Source organism: Cryptomeria japonica, chromosome 11 (assembly GCF_030272615.1).
Source record: "Cryptomeria japonica chromosome 11, Sugi_1.0, whole genome shotgun sequence".
NCBI classification, from domain to species: Eukaryota; Viridiplantae; Streptophyta; class Pinopsida; order Cupressales; family Cupressaceae; genus Cryptomeria; species Cryptomeria japonica.
In genome coordinates this window covers 492585460-492613040 of record NC_081415.1, presented here as the reverse complement: position 1 = coordinate 492613040, position 27581 = coordinate 492585460, and the positions used below count along the sequence as shown (strand labels likewise).

At 39.7% G+C, this 27581-nt stretch overlaps 1 protein-coding gene across 1 annotated transcript in view; it reads right to left on the bottom strand.

The window, feature by feature from the left end:
- LOC131068296 (tubulin gamma chain) overlaps positions 1 to 27581 on the bottom strand; it is a 104743-nt gene that overhangs the window by 34347 nt on the left and 42815 nt on the right. Inside the window, exon 5 of the mRNA XM_059213940.1 lies at positions 2090 to 2200. Coding sequence (XP_059069923.1) covers positions 2090 to 2200 — 111 coding nt within the window. The remainder of the gene's footprint in view (positions 1 to 2089; positions 2201 to 27581) is intronic.

Genomic DNA, 27581 nt, shown 5'->3' with positions numbered 1-27581 from the left:
TACGGGCTCCAAGACTTGGTTAGGATATCTCCAATGTTGTCCTCAATTGGAACATACTACAAGATTACAGTTCCATCTTCAACAAGTTGTCTGATGAAATGACAATGAAGCTCTACATGTTTGGTTCACTCGTGGAAGACTAGATTCTTGGCAAGTTTTAGCACCCCCTGATTGTCACAAAACAAGGGTAACGGCCCTGCTTGAGACATTTTCATGTCAAAAAGCATCCTCCATGGCCATACTACCTCACATGTTGCTTTAATAGTTCTCCGATACTTTGCTTCGATCGAGGAAAGAGATATTACTTGCTACTTCTTCCTAGTCCATGTGACTACACCCATACCGAGACTGGAGACATACCCAGAAGTAGGACTTCCTATTATCAACAAAACCTAACCAATCTAAGTTTGTAAAAACCAATCAGCTGAGGATCATTGATTTTGTTGTATAGAATGCTAAAGTCAAGTGTTCCCTTGACATATCTCAGTACATGTTTCACTAAAACCCAATATTTTGCTTTAGGGGTTGTCATGAAACGAGATTTGTCGCTCACAGCATAACTAAGATCAAGTCTAGTGGTTGAAAGATAGATGAGACTACCAACTAGTTGCCTGAAAGTTGACTCATTCACCACAAGTGATTTGGTTAGCAGTTTCAACCCTTTCTCCATAGGTGTCGACGAAGGTTTGCAATCTGTCATCCTGAACTTATCTAACAAACTCCTGGCATACTTTGACTAAAAAATGAAAATGCTGCCACCTGTCTACCAAACCTCTACACCAAGACAATAATGCAGAAGTCCCAAATCTGTCATATCAAATGCCACACACAAATTCAATTTAATGTGCTTGAACAAGTGTGCTCCACTACTAGTAATGATGATATCATCCACATAGATGACAAGAAAAATGATGTCATTATCAACACTCTTGACATACAAGTTGGGATCTAAAGGACTTTATGAAAGCCATGTTCTACCAAATATTGATCAATCTTGAAGTACCATGCCCTAGGGCTTGCTTTAGGCCATAAAGAACTTTCACCAGTTTGCATACCTAGTGCTCTTTTCCTACAACCTTGAGGCTATGTCATGTAGACCTCTTCCTCCAAATCACCATTAAGGCACTCTTCACGTCCAGTTGATGGACTTTCCAACCAGACTATGTTGCAATGGCTAGAACTAGTTGGATGGTGCTCATCTTTGTTGTAGGAGCAAAGAATTCCTCGCAATCAATACCTTATTTCTGTGAGAAGCCTTTAGCAACCAACCAAGCTTTGCATTAGTCAAGTGTTCCATCAACTTTGAACTTAACTTTATAGACCAATTTATAGAAAAAATCCTCATGAAATACCCATCTTAACCCACATTATAGCCCTGTCCTGACGCATTTTAACCCATGTTGGGACATTTTGATCCCAGGTTGCGATTTATTACCTCGAAATCACATGAAACCCAACAAGTTTTCGTCTTAAATCCAATGATTTTTCATCTGCAATGAGGCTCACAAGTTAAAATTGAGAGTACTTGCCCAGCTGAAAAATCCACGAGTACTTGGCAAGTACTCGCAGAGTTTTCTATCCATGCTTCAAACAGTTAAATGATTGAATTGTGGCTAAAGCGCTTAGCATGATATTTTGTGCGGATGATCGATTTAAATGTTATGTTGAAAATCTTACCATTTTCATTCTGCTTAATTGTATCAGTTAGAGGCTATTTATAAGAGTAGTTTGTTATGCACTATTTTGTTGCATTTGCTTTGTAGGATTACACAATTCTTGCACATCACACAATTTTCTTTTTCTGTTCTTAGAATAAGACTTCCTATCCCTTCTCAACCCATTCCCCACCCCCAATATTAATTTCAAATAGAATAAGGGAGCTGGCCTAGATCTGGAGGTTGTTTCAAGCTTGAAACACCTTGGATTTCTCTTTCTCACAGTATGAGCCTATGACTATAGGTGCAAATAACAGACAATTGGAAGAATGAACTTCAAACCAATTAAAAGTCAATGCAGAAATCAAACCCATAACCATATCAATCCAGCAAGGTACCACATAGAATGCAACAACTAGGAAAAGAATAAAAACCTGAACCAGTCCCTCCAGCTATTGAATGACAAAGAACAAACCCTTCAAGGCTGTCACTTCCATCTGCTTCCCTGTCAATCATGTCCATTATGTCCTCTTCCACCTGTCCCCCTGCAAATTTCACCAAAAATTGAATTGAGTATACAAACATCAGCAAATAATGAAAAGGTGAAAAAGCAAAGATAACTGAAACTCAAAAGAATCTACATATCAATTGTACAAAGACAAACTGAAAAAACAGGAAAGCATAGACTTGCTTTGATACAACAAGCAACAATTGATCTTTGTGCAAAAGAAAATAGTGCAAATTAAATAGGCTGAAAACTTATATCACTTTTCCCACATTGACGAGAATGATGTTGTTTTACAACTACATAGAATAAGCAACCTTTGTGTGTGTTCAATTGGTTTTACCCAGCATTAACAGACTCAACAAGGCTTACTTTTTAGTTTGACTTGGACTCAGTAAACTGATTTTTGACTCAGACTAGGACTTGGCTGAATTTACCAGACTTGCACTCAGAACAACCAATGAGTACTTGACAAGTCCTGTGACCTGGCTTTATAGTCACCCTAGACTTAAAAACATATGTTAGATATAGTATTAAATGTCCATTAAAAATCATATATTGTTTAAAAAATTCAACAATGACTATATTATCTGCAGGATACTTGAAAAATGTAATCTTAGATACTTAAACGTCCATAATAGACCATCATCGGCTTTCTCCTTGACATTAAATATAAATGGCTGAATAACAAAGAAAAATAATTCCCAAATATATGTAATTAGCATTATTTGGCAAACAGACTTACTTGACATAGGACAAATCAATTTCCCAAACAAAAATCTCAATGCAATTCTCTTTAAATGTGTTAGAGAATTGCATTTAATCATACAAATTGCTGACCTAAATCGCAAGTCACAAAATGAAGTGTGACCATTTGATACTGCTAGTTTACATCGTTGATTTTTAAAAGCAATCTTTTTGTGAAGTCAAGCAAATTTCTTCTTCAACAATGTGGAAGATGAATTCAAGATGAAAACTACATCCAACAAGAGCAATGATCAAGTAAAAAACAGCCACCAAAAACCATATTCATACACTTCTATTGGTGTAGATTAATAGATTGGCAATGGTGGAGATGAATGCTCAATCCCCATGGGAAAATAGGAATGCAAAAATACCTCAATAAGTCATCTGTACATACAGGAAAGAAGGAATCACATGTACAGAACCATGTGGAGACAAGATATTTACAGCTGACATGTTGAATTATATGTAGGTAGCTGTCCGATTATTATATTGACAATAGATACAGAAAACATAGAGAAAGATGCCAATAACAAAATCAATTTGACCTTTGGTCTCCAGGTCAAAAAAGGACAGAAATCCATCTAACCACCAATATTCTCTAAACATGCTTGAAGAACAAATTGATAGCTTCAAGATCATCAACTATTTTCGCCTGGGCATAAAGAGTGTCATTTTGGCCAAATGGCACATTCTTTTGAATTGTCAGTGCTGACTAATTTGGCAGAGATTGATGAAGCCTATGCAAATGGATTCTCATGGCCTTGAAAAAACAACTAACAGATGAAATAATAGAACCTTCTAGTTGCATGGCTGAGACTATTTGGAAAGAGTATCATGATGAATATATCCTTGACCTACCAATCAAGGTGCCATTAAGAATGTTGAAAAATCTTCCATATGATATCCACCATACGAGTATAAGCGAGAATCATCAGGTAAAAGTTGCCAACAAGTGCAAACAAGGGCACAAAGTTGGGTAAAATTGTAAAGCAACCTGTTGATGGTGTTTTTACGCACTATGCAACACATAATAAAATACTAAAGTATTCTATCCTCTCTTAAACAAAGACTCTCCAAATGCTAAAAGCTGCATGATCAAATGGGACGACTCCAAGGTTCTAGAATGTCAAGTCTTGGCGTGCTCTTGGATAGACTAAGTTGTTTGATGTGATATTGCTGGAATCACAAGGTGGACTTATGTTGAGTGCTTGAATGTCACTGGAACGTGGGATTAACTTGATTGAAAAGAAAAGAAAAAAAAGGATAGAGTTGAGAAAGCTAATCTAATCCTAGGAATGTAAGAGGAATGGATAATATTTGATGAGAACTCAACTAATCTTTGTTTTGACATGCGGCAAACATCTCTACAAGGCTAGTGCGATCTTCTAGGGATAGCTTTATGATTTTCAAATCACCACTACTAGCATAGACACCATCAAGTTGATACATATCAATGGAGTGATAATTGAAGTTAAGCTTGGCTAAGATGGATCAAGGTGTTAGTAGTATGGATATACGAATTTCACCATCAATCATACACAAAGTTATTCCATTCATCTAAACAACATGAAAATCAAATGAGAAGTAGAGATCATGCAAATTGCTGAATCAACACATAAAGATCACCATATCTTCAATGAAGATAATATGCCTCTTACAACAATGTCTTGGCAACAACCTTTGCCTTCTCTTCCCACTCTACTCTAACAATTTGCTTGATATCTAACTTCTATCTTCTATCTATTAACCTTTACAAATGAAGAAGTGGAGCCTTATATAATGCTCTCATTACAATTGAGTGGCTCAGATTGATTCACAATCAATGGCCAAGATTGAAAGATAGAAACCCTAATTAGGGTTTGTTACACCCATTGCAAAGCATTTAATGCTTGACCAATGATAAAATTACATTTGATGGGACACATGTCCTTCCTTGAAAATTCGACAAATGAATAACGAGGGTAGTGTTGATATGTTTTTCATGCACATGCGAATATAGAATAAAATACCAAGGTATCTTATCCTCTCTTGAACAAAGTTATCCGAATGTTGAAGATTTGCCTAAGGATCAATCGAAATAACTCCAAGGTTCTTATATGTAGGGTCTCTACGTGTGGATAAGCTCTTGTGGTATGATGTGATTATTGTTGGAATCACAAGGGGACTTACGTTTGATTGCCTAAGTGTTTAATCTGCTAGAACTTGAGTCCTATTTACTCACTGGGAAGAATAAAGAAATAGCAAAAGGTGAAGGGCTCATAAAGTCTACTCTAAGACCTAGAATGCGAGAAGATAGATGAACGACTAGGTGGAGTCCTACTGGGCTAGGTCTCAACATCAAACTGAACAATTCAACACCAACTCAGTGCGATCTTCTAGGGTAGTTCTGAAGATGTTCAAATCATCACCGTCAAACACTGATCACCATTCAACTTAATGCATGAACAATAGACGCATAACAATTCGAGATTAAGCTCATTCAATGCCAGTTGACCATGCAGGGCGCCCTTACAATCAGCAAGAGGCTAGTGGTTTGGACTAGGCGGATTCCACGAGAGTGCATTCAGTAACTTCCTTCATTCAATCTAATTATCTATCATCTAAAATGAAGATTCAACAAGAGACCATGCATATTGCAAAGAAACGACACATTTCACCATAACTTCAATGAAAATGGAGTTCATTTACAATCAAGGCAACAATTTCTTGCCTTCTCTTCCTAATTTACTCTAACTTCTATTCCATTCACTATTGATCATTAGCTATTCTAACCTCTATGAACTAACTATTAACCTTTACAAATGAAGAGGCAGAGTTTTATATAGAGAGCTCTTTACAATTCGATGGCTCAGATTGATTTAGAATGAATGGCTAGGATTTTAGGATGAAAACCCTAATTAGGGTTTGTTACAACAAAATCTCTTAGCCAATGAGAAAATTGCATTTAATGTATGAGAACCAATAGGAAAATGGGGTAAGTGCCTCGAAGTTTGTGCTATCACTAGTGAGTCAGGTGCATTGAATCTGGACATGCTAATGTGGACCTATCTGACTGGAGGAACAATGACTGGGATGCCACCTTGTCTGGTACTTTCTCGTATCTCTTTTGATACTCAAATTGCTGATGCTAAGAAGCTAACTTTGATTAACTCTTCTGAAACTATCTGCTTCTTCAATGTACCCTTGCATTGACCTTGGTTGATCCTCCTCTATCCTTGATGTACTTGATGAATGGTGTACCTTTCCTTGGCTCTCCTGTGCTTGATGAGGCGTCTTCACGGTCAAGTCACTCCTCCTCTAGTGGCATTTCTCTCTTTGAAGTGTTTGTAAGATCCTTCTTTTTGACATCCTATGGTTTCTCCATGTGGTAGAATGAGGTCTTTGCTCCATTGCTTGCAACTTTTTGAACACTTGAAGTCCTTCATCTTGGAAGCACTTTGATTCCTCCTCCATTTGAGGTGTCCTTGATGATGATGAAACTTGAAGAGGTCGCCCTTGTCCTGGCCTGATCTTCCTCCATCTTGATTTTGTTGACCTGCAAAACAAACAAAAGATGATTAAGAATATATGATATATTCATTCTAACATGATATTTCTCACCTTAAGTCATCAACAAGAAGGCATTAGAATGAAATTCGCTCAGAACCCTCTCCAGGGATAGGACCTATAATGAGATTCGCTTTGGACCTTTAGGTTGAATTCTTCCTTCCTTTCACTTCAATTTGCATTGATTTTCACCTTTTGATCCCTCTCTCATGAAGACATCACTTATTTGACCCCCAAAATGGCCTAAAAGAAGGATTTCGCTTTGGACCTTGGGCAAGGTACAGGCCTCAAGAAAAATTCGCTTTCGACCCTTTGGAAGGGTCAGGAGCGAAATTTGCATTTTACTCAATCTTCCTTCATAAAACTTCATCTCTCACCCTTACCTTATCAAGATCAAGTCACTTGCCCTCAAAATTGCTTAGAGATAGGTTTTGCTCAAGGGCCTAGGCAAAACATTAGTCCTCCTAGGAATTTCGCTCTAGACCCTCTCCAGGGATAGGACCTATAATGAGATTTTCGATCAGGACCCTCTCCAGGGACAGGACCTATAATGAGATTTTCGCTCAGGACCCTCTAGAAGGGTCAAGAGCAAAATTTGTCTTTTAGCCTCAAATTCATCATCTCTTTGCCTCAAATCACTTCTCAAGGCAAGTATACATCAATCTTTTCTCAACCATGCCTTAGGAGCCAAGATTTCGACCCCAAACAAGGAGCAAATAGAGGTTTTAGAGAATTTCGCTCTGGACCCTTTGGAAGGGTCAGGAGCGAAATTTGCATTTTTAGGCTCAATTCTCATTCAATTTGCCTAGCACTTGTCCATTCCCCCTTATCTTATCATACTCAAGCCAACTTGCTCTCAAAGTGGTGTCCACTCAATGCTTTTGGTGAGGAAATAAGTCTTTCTAAGAATTTCGCTTTGGACCCTTTGGAACGGTCAGGATCGAAATTGATGTTTTAGGCTCAAATTTTCCATTATTGACTTCATTTTCAACCTTTCCTCATCAAAAACAAGTGTTTTGCATTCAAAAATGCTTGGGAATGACTTAGTTCAAAGGTTTGAGCAAGGTATAATGCTTTATGAAGAAATTCGCTCTGGACCCTTTGGAAGGGTCAGGAGCTTAGACAAATTTCGTTTTGCACCCTTTGGAAGGGTCAAGAGCGAAATTCGCAATTATGCTCAAATCCTTCACTTTCCATCACTTCACTTTGTTTCACACATCAATACTCTCTCAATCACACCATAGGGATAAGGTTTATGAGACAAATCAAGACCAAGAAGGGAGATATAAGGAAATTCGCTCTGGACCCTTTGGAAGGGTCAAGAGCGAATTTGAGGAATTAGTCTTAGACACCATCCAAACACTCAAACTTCACCCTCTATCACATTGTTCTCACCTTAGGACATGCCAACAAATCACCTTAAGTGCCTAGTCAAAATGTTGAATGAAAAGTGCATCTTAAAAATTTCGCTTAGGTACCTTTGGAAGGACATGACCTATCTAGGAATTTCGCTCTAGACCCTTTGGAAGGGTCAAGACCGAAATTTGTCCTTTTGCACAAATTCCTCATAGAACTTCACCTCACTTGGTTGCAACTTACTCACAAGGCTTGCATGAATCAATCTTGCCTCAATCACACCAAAGATTTTGTCCTAAACAAGGAGATCAAAGGAAATTCGCTCTGGACCCTTTGGAAGGGTCAGGAGCGAAATTTGACATGTTAGTCTCTCCGTCAGGATTCATATATGGAATATAACATTTAAGTATAAGAAAGATTTCTTATACTTTAAGTTATATTCCATATATATTGTCAGGATGTTTGAGAGTGGTTTTGGACCTCCAGGAGTTATAATGCAAAATTTAGTTTTTGGAGGATTCTTCAATTTTCCAAACAGTCAAATTTCAGGATCAGGATGACATTCCAGACTCCTTAAGGCGAATTCGCTTTGTCCTTGATGTAAGAGATGGAACCTAGGAGGACATTATGCATTCAACCAACGTTTGATTTAGCAACTTGAAGTGCAACCGGATAGTACACAAAAAACACCCTAGGAATGATCTAAATAACCCCTAATCACTCAATTGACCTGACCTCTTGAGGAGATCCACTTGACTCAATCCCTTCAATGCAAAGGCTAAGACACTAAAACAACTAACAACAAAACCAAAAGGGCTAACCCCAGAAAGCAAAAAGTAGGAGTCCCCATTTGCAATGGGGCGATGTGAAAATACATCACAACAGGTAGGTGCATCGAACTTTGTGCCCTCATGTGGTAGTTATCCTCTTTGATGGATGAGTCGGATACATTGAATCTGAACACCTTATCTTGAAATGATGTAATTGGATAAGTGATGATTGGGTGCCACCTCAGCTTGTTCTTTGTAACTCATCACAAGTGTGTGGATGAATGAGGCATATCTCTTGATACTCAACATTTCCAAGCCCGATCAATGAATGAGACGATGGTAGGAGACATTCCCAAATTGCATTATCTTCTAACTTTGATTAACTCTTTTGAAACTATCTCCCATCTTGATCACTTGCATTCTCCTTGTCTTGTGTAGAAACTCATTCGTCTTGGATATGATTCACTTCCCAACCTTGGAATCCTTTGTCTTGATTAGCTTTGATCTTCTTTCCCTTTTCTTGATCACTCCTTTGTACTAGCACTGCTTCTTGGATTTCGAGAGGAAATTCAAGATTGTGAAAATTTCCTTCTTGAGTGCTTGATGTTGATCGCCACCCTTTGCCTTGGTGTTGCTTTTCCTTGTGAATGGTTGATTTCCTTGATGTAGTCTTGAAAGATCTTGAATTTTTCTCCTTGAGATTGCCCTTTTGTCTTCATTATTGGAATGTGAATTTGTTCATGTTTCACCATCACCCTTATTCGTTGAATATGTTGATCTTTTGTTACAATTGTTGAATCCTCGGCCCTAAATGTAAAAATTGAACTCTTCTACGTGAATGATTGCTCACGCCTCCATTGTATGTAAAACATTTTGATCAAAATTGTGAATCAAAATTCCAAGTTAAGGGAATACAAGATAATTCACAAGGGTCACTTCACAAAATCCTTGAAAATCTGGACATAACCCCTTTAAATCAGGGAGTTCTGATGTACTATATTCGTTTAGGCTATTTTCTCCAAAATCGAATTGTTGATGATGATTTGAATCATTTTAATCCTGCAGTGTTTTTGCTTATGCGATCTGACTTTGAATTGCGCTTTGGATGAAATGGAATTGCCTTCCCTTTATATCTCTTAGAGACCCTTGAACTCGCACCATTCATGATGTTCTAGCCGACTTAGTAAATAAATGAGACGTTTTTGTCTTTGATTCAAATCACATTGCTTCTTTTGATTTTCCAGCCGACTTGTAATTGCAATGCTTTATTTTGCTTATTTTATTTCCATCGATCACATTTTGAATAGAATGCCTCCTTCTATGAGTCAGCCTTCCTTATCCTTGCTAGCGCTAAACATATCAAATGCTTCCCTTTCTTGCCTTAGATGCAAATCGCATTTTCTTAAGTCACTCTTTTCCATTGCCAAAGGAAGTAATTCAATCGCTTAAGTCGCCGATTTGGCTAGGCAAAGGAAATGACACATGGCTTAGTTCGCATTTTTGAATGGTCAAAGGAAATCGCACTATCCCCTTAATTTGCACCTTTGACATGGCAAAGGAAGAGCTGATGTCGGTGTTTGAAGTGGCATTACCAGTGCCTTAGAAACTTTTTGCTATCCATTCTAAAGGTTTGTGGGACCCAAGCAATAGCATGAGAGTGAAGGGAGTCGAAGGTAATGAGGTGGAAGAGATGTCATGGCAAGAAAGGATGAGGGGATGTGGTAAAGAGATGTCATGGGGAGGTGTTGTGACCTTTTTCACACATCGCCCCATTGCAAATGGGGACGCTCCCTTTTTCTTGATTTCTAGGGTTTTTGTTAGAGCCTTGTGACCTTCCAGCATCAGTGTTAACCAAGTTAGTTAGTTTTGAATGGTCTGAATTTTGAAAGTCATGAGTCAGTTTGTGCAAGCCATGGTTAGAACAGAGTCTAGACATCGTCAATATGCCCAGAAAGTCCAAAGGACGAAGATTGCAATTGAATTGGGTCAATTTGGACAACTTTCTATTTTTGGAAAGTTTTGCTCTTTTTTGCTTTTTCCTATTTTTTAGGAAGTTTTGTTTTTGGCATTTTGAGCACGATCCCCGAAATGGCTATTTTTAGAAAGTTTTTCCTATTTTTAGGGATGCTTACTTTTTCTATTTTTGAGAAGGGATCTAGGGTTTGCACTGTCGACTCTAAACTACACCGAAAATGATCAACAAATTCCTTCAAAATTCAAGTTTTGTTCGAAAAAGCCAAATTCCTAAATTTTAGGGATCATGAGGAATTCAAGGGATGATTGAAGTATGGTTTTCAAATTTCAAGACAATCCAAGGAGTATTGTTCAAGTTATGAAGATTCGAAGTTTTGATCTCATGGTGCATGGATTTCTTGAAGTCCACCCTCCTTGGTTCTTGAAATCCATGAAGTCCGTCTTGGAGGTGATAGCAATGGGTCATGAAGTTGAGAAAGTCCACCCTTGTCTAAGTGAAAGGTGCCTAAGATGATCCAAGCCCGCCCTCACTGTGGTGGAAGGAAGTGATAAAGTCCGTCCAAGGGTATGAAGGTAGCATGAGAAAGGTTCCTAAACATCATGAAGTCCGCCTTAGGGTATGTAGCAATGTGGCATGAAGTAAGTAAAGTCCGCTCTCCTAAGATCATGAATGTGACAAAGTCTGCCCTATCAAGAGGTTGAGTGCACAAACTCATGGAAGTCCGCCCTATCAAAAGGTTGAGTGCACAAACACATGGAAGTCCTCCCGCCTTAGTCACATAAAGAACTACGTCCGCCCTCATGATGTATGCTAGTGAAAGGTGCACAACTCCCCTCAAGTCCGCCTTGTAAAGTGCAAAGATATGAGCAACTTTGCCAAGAAAGAGGTGCAAAGACATGTCTAAGTTCGCTTTGAAGCATGAAGTGAAAAGGTATGGTGAAGTCCGCCCTAAAATGAGAGAAGAAGCAAGTGAATGGTGCACAAGTCACACCAAGTCCACCCTCCTACAAATCCAAGTGCATGAGCTGAAGGAAGTCCGCCTAGGACTAGTCAACACAATGGGAAGCATGCTAATGAAGTCCAACTTGAAGTAAGGAATGATAATAGCCAAAGGTTCTTAAGTTTCAAGTCCGCCCTTCCCTACAAGCTGAAGTGCAACAAGTTGATAAAGTCCTCCTGAAACATGAAGAATTGTGCACAACTCAAGTGAAGTCCGCCCTACATCACTTGCAAGTGAAAACAAAGCCAATGAAATCCGCCTTGAAGTATGAAAAGAAGGAATGAAGCAAACCAAGTACACCTTAGAGAAAGGATATGTAGTTTAAAGAATGAATGAAGTCCACTTGAGAAAGAGCAATGATTCTCACAAAGTCCACCCGTTATATGGAAAAGATTGACAAAATCCGCCTTGCTGTCAAGAAAATCTGCCTAAGTTCGAACTAAGGGAAAGAAGACAGTTTTTAGAAAGTTTCGGATTTGGAAGGAGAAATAAGGATAGAGTTCGATTCATGAACTCAAACTGAAAATAGAAACTTTCTCCTTGAACTAATAAACTCAGACTCAAATGAAATCAGAACTTTCCAGAGGGCTAAACTCAACTGAAATCAAAAATAGAAACTTTCTCAATGAACTAAAATTGACAAGGAAACAAGATCATTTATCGAGTGTCTAAGTTCGATGTATGGGATGAAAATAGAAACAAGATAAGTTCGATCTAGGATGGATGAACTGTGTTTCTAAATGCAGAATTCGAACTTCCTTTGGGAGTTTATACTTATAATGAATTGGTCATTCATTTCAAAGGTTCGAACTTGGAGAGTAAAATACTTTTGGAAAGAAAGATTTCAAGAGCTTTCAAAAGATTTCAAGGGTTTTCAAGAGCATTTCAAAGACATTCCAAGTGCAGATTCAAAATTTTCTAAGACAAGCAGCACTTTCTTAGTTCTCTCTTGCCTAGATTCTGAAGGTGACAGGGTTTTTCAAGACAAATTCTCATGGTTTTCGATCTGGTTTTCAAGTTTTGGAGGAGTTTTCAGGGACTTAGTCTTATTCTCACATATTTTCTAGGATTCGAATCTGAAATCAATATTTATTTCACAGATTTTGGGACTAAGTTATTCATTCTCAGATCAATCAAAGACAGATTTCACTCCCAAACCTTCAAAACAGATTGAGTTTTCAAGAGTTTCTAAAACTTCTAAGTGTTTGCAGCTTGTTAAAGGCTAAAAGTTCTAAGAAATTGGAGAATCAGAGCACACTCTGCCATCAAACCTTCAAAATTCACGCTCAAAATGAGGATTCTAACTTAGTTTTCTTTTGGTTTTGCAGGTCATAAATGGCAACTGAAAACACAAATGGAGTTTCAAGCCAAATTCAGAATTGAAGACAGGACCATGAGCAATGTTCGTCCAAGCATAGAGATGGCCAAAATTTGGCTATACTTCACAAAGGGATTCTTCCCCAAATACGAGGCACTTGAAAGAATCTCAAGGCATCAAGAAAGAAAAGTTCTCAGACTTGGTGAAAATATAGAAAAGAATTTCAGACTTCTTGGGGAGTTTCATCTACAATCCCAAACCTATGGAAGCAATCAGGACAACTTCCTGAAAGATTTCATCTCCTGAAGAAATTTAAGACAAGCTCCCAATCAGAATCAAATGGTGACAAGAAGGAACAAATTTCCATACTTAGACGATTTCTTCATACAAATTGGAGAATTCAGGGAAGACATCCAACACACTGAGGTGGCGCCTCGTCATCTTCCAACCAATCAGATTGTTCCAAGTCAGCATGTCCAGGTTCAATGAACCTGACATCCACAGAAGCTTCTAGAGGGCACACTTAACAATGCAACAACCTTCTATTTTTATTGTTGGTTCATATTTGGCAAGAAGGACAAGTGTCCCCAAATGTAATTTTCTCATTGGTTGAGGAGTAGTTAGTTTTAGGAAACCCTAATTAGGGTTTTGATCTTTCAATCTAGGCCCTTGATCATTGTTTGATCTCGATCGTTCAAAACTTTGTGTGCCTATATAAGGTTTCCTCCTCTCATTTGGAGACTGTTAGGTTTTTGAAATATTGTTGCATGAAGGTCGTTTTCAGATAATATATTAGATGTGTGCTTTCTCTTAAGGCTTTGTAATCCCCTATTGTTTGAGTGATTAAACAAGGTTTTCAATTTCATCACCATATTAGTTAGAATTTATTTTACGTTGTTAGATGAATGAAAGATCTGATAAGTATTGGTTTATGGTGTATCTCTGCTCATACTTTTGGTGAATGGATGATTTTCATTCACTGTGCAAAGTTAGTCTGAGCTTTCCATTTTGTGTATGCTTAAACTTGCGATCATTAGCACATCCCTTGAAGATTGCATCCACTTAGTGTAAGTTGTCTTAAGTGAGGCGGAACAAAGTGTGGTTTATTGAGTTCACCGAATCAATACCGTCTTTGGAATTCATAGGAGTAGAGTAGATTTCTAAACCCTTATCCTTTTGTCCTTTTATTGAAAGTCTTATACCCCAAAAATCCCAAAAAGGAAGAAAGAGAGAGAGCTTTAATTGACAAATCCATCCAAGTGCCAAAGTTGTTGACATCTCGTTCAAGCGTAAGTCCCTTTGTGTATTACCAACAAATCACAACACCCATTGAGCTTATCCACACATCAAGACCTGACAAAAGAAACCTTGGAATCACCATATGATCTTCTAGCAATCTTAGCATAAGCGGTGATTATTCAAGAGGGGGTAAATTATCTTTGGGTACTTTATTCTAATATTTGGTAGATGATAAAACAGACACCAACAAGAGGTAGATGAAGGGATGTGTGGTAGGATAAGTGATGCAATCAAGGTTTGATGAGTGTCGTGGTAGGTAGGAGGTGAATGGTAAGGAAGGCAGTAGGAGGGTTGTCTAAGGGGAGTAGAAGGGTAAGGGGGTATCGTGGGAAGGGAAAGTAGGTTAAGATGAGTAGGCTAGTTTGGGATCGGGGTTATGAAGGGTAGAAAGGAAGGTGGGTTAGGATACGATTGGGGTGGTGGAAGGGTATGCTAAGGGAAATAAGGGGGTAAGGAATGTGAGATGTGGGTTAGAGTATGTAGGAAATGGTAGTTGGGAGGTATAAGGGATGGAAGAAAGGTAGGAAGTGGGGTGATGGAAGGAAGGGTAGTAAAGATGAAAGGAAGGGTGTAGGGAAGGGAAGTTAGGAACTGGGAAGGTGAATGGAAATGAGGGGAGATGGTAAAGGAAGAAAGATGAAGGAAGATGGAGGGATAAGGGATGGAAAATAGAGGATGGAGGAAGAAGGATGAGTGGAAGGTGAAGTGGAAAGTAGTGGAGGATGATGAGATAGAAGATGTAGGTGAGGTAGTAATGCTAGGTGAAGGGTAAGTAAGGTAGTGAAAGGAGATGGGAGTGAAAGGTGAAGTGGAAAGGTAGGACGTAGAAGGTCAAGGTAAGGAGGTGTGGGAAGTGGAAATGGAAGGGGAGATGGATGAGAGTAAAGAAGGTGAAGAGAAGATGGAAGGAAGTTTAAGTGGAAGGCAAGGCTGGATAGAAGTGGTAGGAGATTGAAGTGGGAATGATCGGAGTTTGGGCATCCACTTGTAGTGCTAGGAGAGGCAGGTCGGAGGTTTAGGTAGGCAATCAAAGGAAATTTTCATGCCTTAGCCAAATTTAGCATTTCATCTCTGATTTTGCAAGCAAAAGATGATGATTATCGTGAATCATTCACTTCCTAAGAGTTGAAAACAAACAGATCTCACTTCATCCTAAAGAGAGAGACATGACTTGATTACCTCTTAGCCACTTAATATGCTACAACCCTTCCCAGTAAAAGACTAATACCTAAAGACACAACAACTAACCTAGAAAGTAGAAAAAAGTGGGGGTCCCCGTTTGCAATGGGGTGATGTGTGAAAACGTCACAACATAACCCATCAATTAGATTGTAGTCATGGAAAGGACACTAGTTGGCCATTATGGGCCACTGCAAAGCAAAAACAATGGGATCAAAATGCAAATTAGAGGAGTACAACTCTTTCCATTTTTCATAAGTTGTGCATTAAATAACCAAGATGCTAAGTGTAGCGTCGTAAATTGTACGCACTTGCTAAAGCAGTACAATTTCACACCTAGTTTAGCACCCGCCTTGGCGCAGTTTGCATTTTGCATTGCATTTCCCCTTTAGCACTTAATTAATCAAATTAATTAGGTCTAAGGTCCTATTTCATCGTCCTCCACATCATAAAGGTGGGCCCTTTCATTAAAGTGTGCCCTTTTTCATTTTATTCCTCCAATACATCATCTAATCAAAAACCCTAATTAGGCCTTCTTTTGAACTTGGGGGCTTGATTTCGGGGGTCAAAACATCTCGAAATCACCTGTAACTTCGGGATTCTCTCTAAAATCATCATATCCGACGGCCCTGAAAATTTGGTGAAAAGTTGTCGGGACCATGGCGCCCGGAGTGCACACGGTCCCGGACATTTTTCCCGAAATTTTAGGAGCGCGATCCAATCATAAAATAAAGCTTAACCCCAAGAAATTGGCGGGATATTCAATCTCTAGGTCGACCAAAAGTTGGAATTAAGACCTAGGGTTTCATACATAAGAGCTCTCTTTCTTCATTGGAAAGGATCGGAAGTTTGTTTTTAGGACCTTCTATGCAACGAAAGAGCAGATCTTTGAAGACTTCAGCAACACTCAACATCCGTCTATCAAGCATCCATCAATTTCATTCATTTAGGGCTTTGAAGGCATTGAAGAGCAATAAGGGATCACCGACTGAAGATTGGCTTGTATCCCCCCCCTTGGGGTTGGGTATGATTTCATGTTGTTTTCATGTCTTTGCATAACCTTTCTTACATCATTTGTATTCATGCTTTAGATCACTCTACATCTTGATTTGGAGCATTTACATTGTCATTTACAAGCAATTAGGGTTTACTTTCTAGGTTGCTCTAGTTTGCTTACTTGCATTTTAGATCTTGCACACACACAAGGTCTGCACACACACTACTTTTACAATACAACTTGGCTATTCGTGGAGGTGGAAATCACCAAAGCGGGGGTTTGACTAAGGCAAAACCCTATATAGCCCCCCAAACACCTTTTCAGATATAAGTGCAGATTTCGGGATTCAGACGACGCCGCAAGTTGCAGATCCGAAAGAAGCAGACGGAGACTGAACCATACACCAAGTTTCAAAGCAGAAGACCAAGACAGGGGCGTGGAGCGCCCTAGTCCTTGGGACAGGGGCGCTGGGCGCCCTGGTCCTCCTGACAGACAGCAAGTTTTGGCAGTTCCGACAGTTTTCCAGGTTGCAAAGTGGCAGTTTCAGGTGCAGTTTCAAGAACAGAATCAGGATAGTGGCGCCCACGCCCCCGTCCCGAACATTTTCACTCAGATTTTGACTCCGGGTACGCATCTGCATTCTTGTCTTGTCCTTATGTTTGCAGCTTTCCATTGTTTAAGTTCAATTCTGCAATCTTGTTATTAGTTCATACTTGCATTTTGGGGTTAGGAATTGAACTTGCATAATCTTACCTTTCAATTACAACAAAGGAATAGAAACTCTAATAGGTAGCCCATGGCTCTCTCTTTCACCAAAAAGAAGTAGCCAATTGTGCGATACCTCTAGGCTCTTTCGTATTCCGTAATGTGTGTCAAAAGGTAGGATTAGGACATGTTAGCCTAGTCTCGCTTTTTCCCCCACACATTTTGGTGAACCCGACGTGAAACGAATTATTTCTTTCTCTCGCATTGCATTTGTTAGATCTAGATCTAGATTTAGTGTGTTTCATTTAAGTTTCATTTTCAAAAAAAAAAGAGAAAAAAAAAAGAGTGTGTTTCTTGGTTTCTTTGCATTGTGTGTCTCAGTTTTATGCAACTTTTATTTTAAAATGTCGGATTTTTATTTGCAAGATGTTCATATTTATGATGATGTATGCAATTATGCCGATTATGAGTATAGCCAAGATGAATTAGATGAAGCTTTAGATGAGTTTTTGAATCCTAAAGAGGCCAAACCTTCATTTTACCAAAAATTCATAAACCTTGTTACTATGCCATTTCGTTGTGATGAGAAAGATAAGTTGAATGATTCCTCTCAAGGGTACATTCCTATCAACTCTTCCACTGAATCTAGTAACATGGTTGTTTTCAATAATCCCCTCTATGAAGAGATGTCTCCTTTTGAATCAAAAGATAAACCTTTTAATAGATATGATCATGCTTTGTTGGATGATGCTCTTGATGACTTTGTGGCTTTATCGAAATCTCTAAACAAAAACAAGACTTCTAAATTGGTTAACATGATAAACCTGAATGAGCATAATAAGCCTCTCTTTGAAGTCCAAGGTGCTTGTCCTTCTACCACCTTTCAAGTTCCTAAATCACCTCTCCTTACCATCCAAGGGGGGTATGATTCCTTTCTTACTCCAAATAAACCTATCATCACTGTGCAAGGAAGAAAACCTATAAGTCCTTATAGTTATGCCAAGCAATTAACTAGAGAGAGTTATCATGCGGTTGCCCATACTTATCATACTAGAAATAATAGGCAGCCTAATCCTCCTCCAGTTACTCCAGTTTCTCTTCCTAATCCTCAACCAATTCTTCCGCAAGCTCCACGTATTTCACAGGTTCTTAGTAAGGAATATGATCTCATAGAACAACTTAAAGCTACCCCTGCTAAGATATCCCTTTGGGATTTGATTCAAACTTCTTCTGCTCATCACGGAATGTTACAAGATGCTTTGAAAGATTTGAATGTTCCTCCACCGAATACATCTAGTAATATAGTGTCTTTGGTTAACTCTGTGATGAATCCTAAAGCTCATATTGTGTTTACTCAAGATGAGTTGCCCACTAGTGAAATTCAACATCAATATGATCCCTTGATGATTGTGGTTATCATAAATGATACTGCTATAAGACGAACACTAGTAGATAATGGCTCTGGTCTTAATGTGTGTAGCATTAATCTCTTGCATAAGATGAATGTGGATACATCCCTAATTGAGCCTGACTCTCGTCCTATTCGAGGCTTTGATAATGTGGCTAAAACTTCATTAGGTACTATCACCTTACCCGTCACAGTGGGGCCTATTACTTTGCCTACTCCTATCCATGTTATGTCGGGAAATCTAACATACAACTTGCTATTAGGGAGACCTTGGATTCATAGTATGCAAGCGGTCCCCTCTACATTGCATAGACAAGTTAAATTTATTTATAATAATAAGACATATACCTTGATAGGTGATACTAATTTCCAAGCTTGTTTACAAACATCTACTTCCAAAGGGGGTTCTTCTAAGCCTTCCTCGTCTAGCAATGACTCTTTAAACAAGATACCTATCGATGAATCCTCGCTCTCTGATGATCAAAATTCTTTGGATGGGTCTGGAGCTCCTGAAGAAGATTCTTCTCGACTTGAATCTACACATAAGAAGGATTTTGATCCTGAGAAGGTTCTCGCAGAAGACGATTGGGGATCTCTTGATTTTAATCCCACTTTTGTAGGTGAATATAAGGTTCCTTCTAGAGAGCTTAAAGCTGAAAAGAAGGAAGAAGCTAAAAATCAATCAACATTACCTGAGCCTATGAGCAATAACTTCGTGGCCGCTTCTCAGACTTCTTCTCCTCACACTTCTAATTCTGAAGGGTTTGATTCTTTGTCTTATGAAAAACCACCTTCTCTTTCTGAAATGGCTGATCATTATGGTCGTGGTTTTCGTATTCTAGCTAAGCATGGGTATAATGGAAATGGCTGTGGCGCTCACGAACAAGGAATAAAGGTTCCTCTAGAGAATAATCTTTATGATTATGCCTTTGGACTTGGTTATAATCCTTGCAAGCGCACTAAAGCTTCTAGAAGACCATGTATTAGTGTTAATGTTATTTCTACATCTCTACCAATGAGACACCCTGAGTATATTGATCCTTCGTATGCCTGTGCTTTGGATGTTTTTCCTACCGATGATGCTTTAGCTGAGTTTTTAGGAGCATATGATACTCTTCCTCATTATCATCACAATAGGGGATTCCCTTATTGTTTGAACACTGAAGCCTATTTTGGAAAAGAGACTGATAACGATGAGATTGTGAAAGAATTTCCTTAGTTAAAGGATACTCCTCAACAAAGTAATCTTCTTATAAGCGACACCATTGATGTTAAGATGGATTCTGGCAACAAAGAAAAAGTTATTAAAATTGGAAAATGTCTAGACGAAGAGGAACAAAAACAATATGAAGATTTATTGCGTGAATTCCCTGAGATCTTTGCTTGGACATATTCTGACATGCCTGGTATAGATCCTAAGATTGTCACTCATAATATTGTCTTAGTTCCTGATGCTAAGCCTGTGAAACAAAAGATTCGAAAAATGAATCCTAAGGTGGCTTTGCTTGTTAAGGCTGAGATTGAAAAATTATTGGAGGCTGGATTTATCTGCCCTATTGATTATTCCCCATGGATTTCAAATATTGTCGCTGTGGCTAAATCAGATAATAAAATAAGAATGTGTACTGACTTTCGAGATTTAAATAAAGCTTCTTTGAAAGATGATTTTCCCCTCCCAAACATTGACATGATAGTTGATCCTACAGCAGGACATGCTTTGTTATCCTTCATGGATGGTTTTTCACAATACAATCAAATTTTCATTAATCCTCAAGATCAATTCAAAACTACTTTCACCACTCCTTGGGGTACGTTTTGTTGGGTAATGATGCCTTTCGGACTTAAAAACGTCGACGCAACTTATCAACGAGCGATGACCCTTATCTTTCACGATTACATGCATAAGATTTTAGAAGATTATGTTGATGATGTTTTAGCCAAATCCATTCTCCGCGTAGATCATATTAAGATCCTTCGTCAAATCTTTGAAAGGATTCGTAAATATCACATGCGCTTGAATCCCCGAAAATGTGTTTTTGGTGTGGATAGTGGAAAACTATTAGGATTCATAGTTTCGCATCGTGGGATTGAGGTGGATACTAAGAAAATAGATGCTATTGTCAACATGCCACCTCCTAGAAATGTGTCTCAACTCAAAAGCTTACAAGGAAAGATTCAAGCTATTCGTAGGTTTGTATCTCAACTTGCGGATCGTACTTTTCCTTTTACTCAACTTCTCAAAAAGAATATCACTTTTCAATGGAATGAAGATTGTCAGCAAGCATTTGAAGATTTAAAAGTGTATTTGGCTAATCCTCCTATCCTTCAACCTGCCGAACCTTCTAAACCTTTTCTTCTTTATACAGCTGCTTCCTCTCATGCTCTTGCAGCATTATTGGCACAACATGATAAAGATGGTAAGGAGTGTCCGGTTTATTATATAAGTCGTACCTTACTCGATTATGAGACCCGATATTCTGCGATAGAAAGACAATGCTTGGCCTTGGTGTTTGCGACTCAGAAATTGAGACATTATCTTTTAAATTCAGAAGTCCACGTCATGGTAAAGTTTGATCCGTTGAAGCATCTTTTCTCTAAAACTGATTTATCAGGACGCCTAGCTAAGTGGGTTATGATGTTAACTGAATTTGACCTTAAATTTGTTTCACAAAGAGCAATTAAAGGGCAAGCGTTGACCGATCACCTAGTTGAGGCCCCTTCACCTTTCTCCTTCCCTAACCCTGAGTCTTTTCCTGACAACTTCATCCTTTGTACAGAGAAAGATGAAACTTGGGAGTTATACTTTGATGGCTCTAAGTGTCGTACGGGATCGGGGGCAGGTGTTGTTCTGATTTCTCCTACAAAGAAGTCCATTCCCTTATCTTATCGTCTCAATTTCTTATGTACCAATAACATTGCTGAGTATGAGGCTCTTATAGCAGGAATAAAGGCAGCCTTAGCTTTGAATATAAAACACATACATATTTTTGGAGATTCTCAACTGATTATAAGACAAGTAACAAGACTGTATCAAGCGAAACAAGACAAATTATCACAATATAAAGACCTTGCTATCTCTTTGTTACAAAAATTTGATTCTTACACCATGGAACCTGTTCCTCGAAAAGATAATCGACATGCGGACACAATGGCATGTGTGGCTTCTCTGGTATCTTTAGAGGACCCTGTGGTTGATCTTAAATTTGTCATTCACAACCTTATTTCTCCAGCTATTGTAGATGATTCTAGCTTGGTGACATGTTGTGACTTTATAGACTCAGATGAATGGTATTCGCATATCGTAAGATACTTGACCGATGGTACCTTTCCTGATTCCGCCAATAGGAACACTAGGGCTAGAATTCGCAAGCTGTCCGCTAGATATATCATTCTTTCTAATGTTCTTTACCGAAGGGGTTATAACGGTCTTCTCCTTCGTTGTCTTAACAAATCGGAAATCCCTATTGCTCTTGAAGAGGCGCATTCAGGTGCCTGTGGGGGGGCATTTTGGAGGCAAATCCTTGGTTCAAAGGTTGCTCTGTATGGGATATTATTGGCAAACTATGCAGCAGGATTCTTTTTCATTTGTTAAGAAATGTCATCAATGTCAACAACACAATAATTTGATTCATGCTCCTGCCCAAGAACTTCGTTCTCATGTAGCTTCTTGGCCTTTCTCTGCATGGGGGCTGGATCTTATCGGTAAAATCTCTCCTCCTTCATCTCAAGGACATACTTTCATTATAACCGCAACAGATTACTTTACAAAATGGGTAGAAGCTATTCCCCTTCGCTCTACTACTGCTGAAGTGATTTGTCGATTTCTTCTAGAAAACATTATTTCTCGATTTGGGATACCTTCCACTATAATCTCTGATAATGGGACATCATTTAAGAACAAGGACGTGAAGAAATTCCTCGAGAAGTATCATATCAAACATCGATTTTCTACACCATACTATCCTCAATCAAATGGTCAAGCCGAATCATCCAATAAGATAATTGAACAAATTCTTCATAAAACCGTGAATAAGCATGGTAAGGATTGGAGTACTCAGCTAATCTATGCTCTTTGGGCCTACCGAACGAGTGTACGAATTGCTACCGGAACTACCCCTTATAATCTTGTTTATGGTGCTGATGCTATTATGCCTTTAGAATTAGAGATTCCATCACTTAGAGTTTCTCTCAAAGGTATAGTAGATGATGACGCTTATAGAGAACAAAGACTTCAACAGCTTGAGATGCTTGATGAACAACGTATAAATGCTCTTGAGCATATTCAAACGTATCACAAAACTCTACAACGAAGCTATAATGATAAGGTTATTCAACGTTCCTTCTCAGTAGGTGACTTAGTTCTCTATGAGAATCAGTGCAATGTGAATGCCTTACCTGAAGAAAAGGGAAAATTTAGTCCTAATTGGCTTGGACCGTATATCGTTATTGAAGATTATGGATCAAGTGCTTATAAAATAGCGGGTGGAGACGGTACGTCTCTTAAAGACCCTATAAACGCTATGCACTTGCGTAGATACTATGCTTAATTCCTCATTCCTTATCATTCATCTATTTCCTTTCACTTCTTCAAAATTGGATAATATGTTAGCATATCTTTGTTAGAGCAAATAAAATTAAATGATGTTTTGTTTAATCTATATTGCTTCGTTCCTGACAAGCATGTTTCTTTACTTTTTGGTTTGTCTTGAATTCATTTATGTAAATTGCAAAAGATTTACATTTTTCATTATGATGGCATATTATACAATGTCTTTATGTGTTAAGTTGAATTGTGTCATGTTGTGTTTAAATTCAAAATTAAATCACATTAGTTATATGATTCTTAGGCTTAACACATATTTCTTCCCTATCATTAATGTAGTACTTGATCAAATATTTTAATTAAGTCACACATGTATCAATTTAATCATGGAGCATTGAGAAATCAATCACATGGAAATTAAATTCAGAACATACATATAAATCTACCAAATGTGTTAGCCTTAATCAAAGCAAAATATATACATTGTTTTAGGCATTAAAGATAACACGTTTGAGACAAAGAAGCATGTATATATATATATGTGGATCAATATACAAAGGTAGGTCACTATACATCCAAAATGTGACCTACCCTACATCATAAGATCATCTCCTATCCCTAGGGCTGGTGGCTGGAGAGTGACGACTAGATGCTCCCTCCTGATCCGGCCGTGCAGGTGGACCCATAGGGGTATACCGTGATATAGATCGTGAGTGACTCCGAGAGGAACTCCTACGATCCCTATCCATAAGGATCGCGCGATACGAGGTAGCCTCGGCCTGAGCTGCTGCTAGATCATGTTGTGCCCGCTGAAAGTCCTCTGATAGGGCTCGCTCTCTCTCCCTCCATATCTCTACCTGTACTCGAAATGGGGAAAACAAATCATCATGCCGACCCACGTTCCCTTGAGGTCTATAAGCAACCTGTGAGGAACTAGGGATCTGCGCCGTCGTAGAAATATCTGTCACTGCCTGCTGGATCAGGGAACGCCACTCCTGCACATTAGCTGTAGCAGTAGAACAAATCGTGTATTAGTACCATTTTATATCATCAAAACATCAATCAATCAATATAAACCTACTATACCTGGATCTCCCTCACGCCAGTAGGGATCGTGATATGGTAGCACCTGTGACTGGGAACTACTAGGCTCCCCACACTCGAATGATCTGTGCGCGATGGGTACAGGTCTCCGTATCGCCTCGTGTTCCCCCTTTTGGGGAATAACGAGAGGATCTAAGGCTATGGTATCATCACCTGAATGATGGGGAGCTGCATCTGACTCCTCCTCATCATCTCTATCCTCCTCCTTCTCGTCATCCTCATCCTCATCCGCATCCTCGTTCTCCTCATCATCATCTCTATCTGTGTCATCTTCCTCTCCTTCCTCCTCCTCGACACTAGGCTGATCTCCTATGGGTGGATCAGGCCCTCCTGCCTCCTCATGACCCTCTCCCTCCTCTGGCTCCTCCGATCTGGATCCCTGATCCTCATCTCGGTCTCCATGCCTCCATGGACCTAGATGGCCTGTCGGGTGATCTGGTGGAAAGATAGGCCCCGGGTATGTCCTCACAAATCATGAGAAATACCTGCGCTGTGCTCCGGGGTCTGCAGCATAATCAGTGACCACATCCTGGTCGGACCCCTCTATATCTGTGATCTCGATATCATCTATCATAGGTCTCGCTACTGCTCTGGGTCTGGGAAGGACTCGTGAGTGTCGAGTGTAGATGGGTACATCGGCTGGAACACACTACTCTAGCCCAAACTGCCTCCGTACTCGGTCAAAGTAGAATGGGACTATGATATGTGGATATTGCCCTCTCAGTAGGCGGTTCCTCTGTAAGCATGCTAACTGTCTCTCCATCCCATCCCATCTGTGCATCCGCAGATATGGTCTCCATACAGTCACCTCAGCTGTCAATCTGTCAAATGTCTCTCCAATACAATAGATCTCCAAATCTCCACTCGCTGGTAAGTGGATAAGCAAATACCCTAGGTCGCTCGCTAGCCGCACTCATCGGATAGCCGACAGGCCTGGTGCATGTAAAGTGCTCAAATATCCACACCTGCAGAAGTGTGCATGTCATCAAGCTGCAACCCTGTCCAAAAACATACTCCTCGAGGTCGTGATAGAGATGTGCAAGCATACTCCGACCCCAGGCGTATACTCTCCTATGTCTCTCCATAGCCCTAATGCACCATGTGAGACCCCCATGCATGTGTGTACCTCGCCCATTAGGGCAAACAGCTAGTGCGATGATGGCTATCATAAGACGTCTCATGAGGGGCACCTCTTCTGTAGGATGTAAGAGCCAGCTGACCATGATGCGACCTCTCGTCTCACTCGGCATGACTCTCCCTATGCAGTATACCTGCTCCTTCTGATGATCCTCTGTTGACCGATCGGTCGCATATGTCACGATAGCTCCTCTGATCGGTAGGCGAAGAATGCGGTACACATCCTCAAGTGTCACCGTCATCTCCCCTACTGGAAGCTGGAATGTGCATGTGTCAGGATCCCATCGCTCCATGAGTGCCATCAGCATCGCAGGATGAAATCGAATGGCCGGCATAAGAATCATAGACCACAAACCTACTATAGACAATGTATCTCTCTCTGCCTAAGTCAGCCGGGGAATCTGATCTCGCAAACTACGAAGAATCTGCCCCGCCGTGTGCTCTCTCATGTATGGGAGACCCTGCAATACAAAAACATCAGTATAATCAGTAATCAATCATCAAAATCATCTATGCCAAATACGCAAACTGACGAACGTCGAAAGTTGACCCCTGCCAAGTCCTGATTGGGACCATGGCGCCCCGAGGGGACCATGGCGCCCCACAGGGACCATGGCGCCCTGAAGGGACCATGGCGCCCCACAGGGACCATGGCGCCTTGAAAGGACCATGGCGCCCTGGTGGGACCATGGCGCCCTAGGTGGGACCCAAGGTCAGATTCCAGGGCCCGCATTCGATCACAGAAAATCAGAGTCAACAGAAATGCAGAAAGTCAAAATTCAGTCAACTCACCTCGTCCAGTGGCTCGTCGTCGATCACGGCCTGTCGCATGATCTCAATCCTCACGGGACGCTCCGGTTGTCGTGAAGGCATGATGATGGCTATGTGGGCTCCGCTGCAATGAACAATACTCAGAATCAACAAAGTGACAAATGCAATAGTCACTTTCAAGGTATATACTTTCATTCCTTTACCTTTACTTTCAAAACCCTAATTTTCCCTAAATCACTCATTTCATCATAACTTGAGTTTGGGAGATGCGATTTTCGAACTGTTTGTTGCGTAGGAATCGTATTTTCGTTCCCTTACTCCCTTGATGTTCCAAAATGTGCTCTGATGAAGCCTTTGTAGTGAACATCTCTCATCAATAATCGTTCACACAATTTGTTGTAAGTAAACATGCTACCCTGTTTCACCTCCCTAATAAGCAAGCCGAAACAGGGGGGGGCATATAGCTACTCACAAATTTCATCACTTTCCTTAGTAAGCGTTAGGTGATTTTGTGATCTAACGTGTGTTTTGTAGGGTGCGGTTCCTAACTGTGTACTGCAGATACCGCTGGGGGCTTCGTTCGACGAACTTATGGATATATCATTTTTCAAATAATGTTTACTTTCCTGTACTTTAGCTTGCATATGCACGTAGTACTCATATGACCGCTAAAGTGGGGGCTAAATGTAGCGTCGTAAATTGTACACACTTGCTAAAGCAGTACAATTTCACACCTAGTTTAGCACCCGCCTTGGCGCAGTTTGCATTTTGCATTGCATTTCCCCTTTAGCACTTAATTAATCAAATAAATTAGGTCTAAGGTCCTATTTCATCGTCCTCCACATCATAAAGGTGGGCCCTTTCATTAAAGTGTACCCTTTTTCATTTTATTCCTCCAATACATCATCTAATCAAAAACCCTAATTAGGCCTTCTTTTGAACTTGGGGGCTTGATTTCGGGGGTCAAAACATCTCGAAATCACCTGTAACTTCAGGATTCTCTCTAAAATCATCATATCCGACAGCCCTGAAAATTTGGTGAAAAGTTGTCGGGACCATGGCGCCCGGAGTGCACACGGTCCCGGACATTTTTCCCGAAATTTTAGGAGCGCGATCCAATCATAAAATAAAGCTTAACCCCAAGAAATTGGCGGGATATTCAATCTCTAGGTCGACCAAAAGTTGGAATTAAGACCTAGGGTTTCATACATAAGAGCTCTCTTTCTTCATTGGAAAGGATTGGAATTTTGTTTTCAGGACCTTCTATGCAACGAAAGAGCAGATCTTTGAAGACTTCAGCAACACTCAACATCCGTCGATCAAGCATCCATCAATTTCATTCATTTAGGGCTTTGAAGGCATTGAAGAGCAATAAGGGATCACCGACTGAAGATTGGCTTGTATCTCCCCCCTTGGGGTTGGGTATGATTTCATGTTGTTTTCATGTCTTTGCATAACCTTTCTTACATCATTTGTATTCATGCTTTAGATCACTCTACATCTTGATTTGGAGCATTTACATTGTCATTTACAAGCAATTAGGGTTTACTTTCTAGGTTGCTCTAG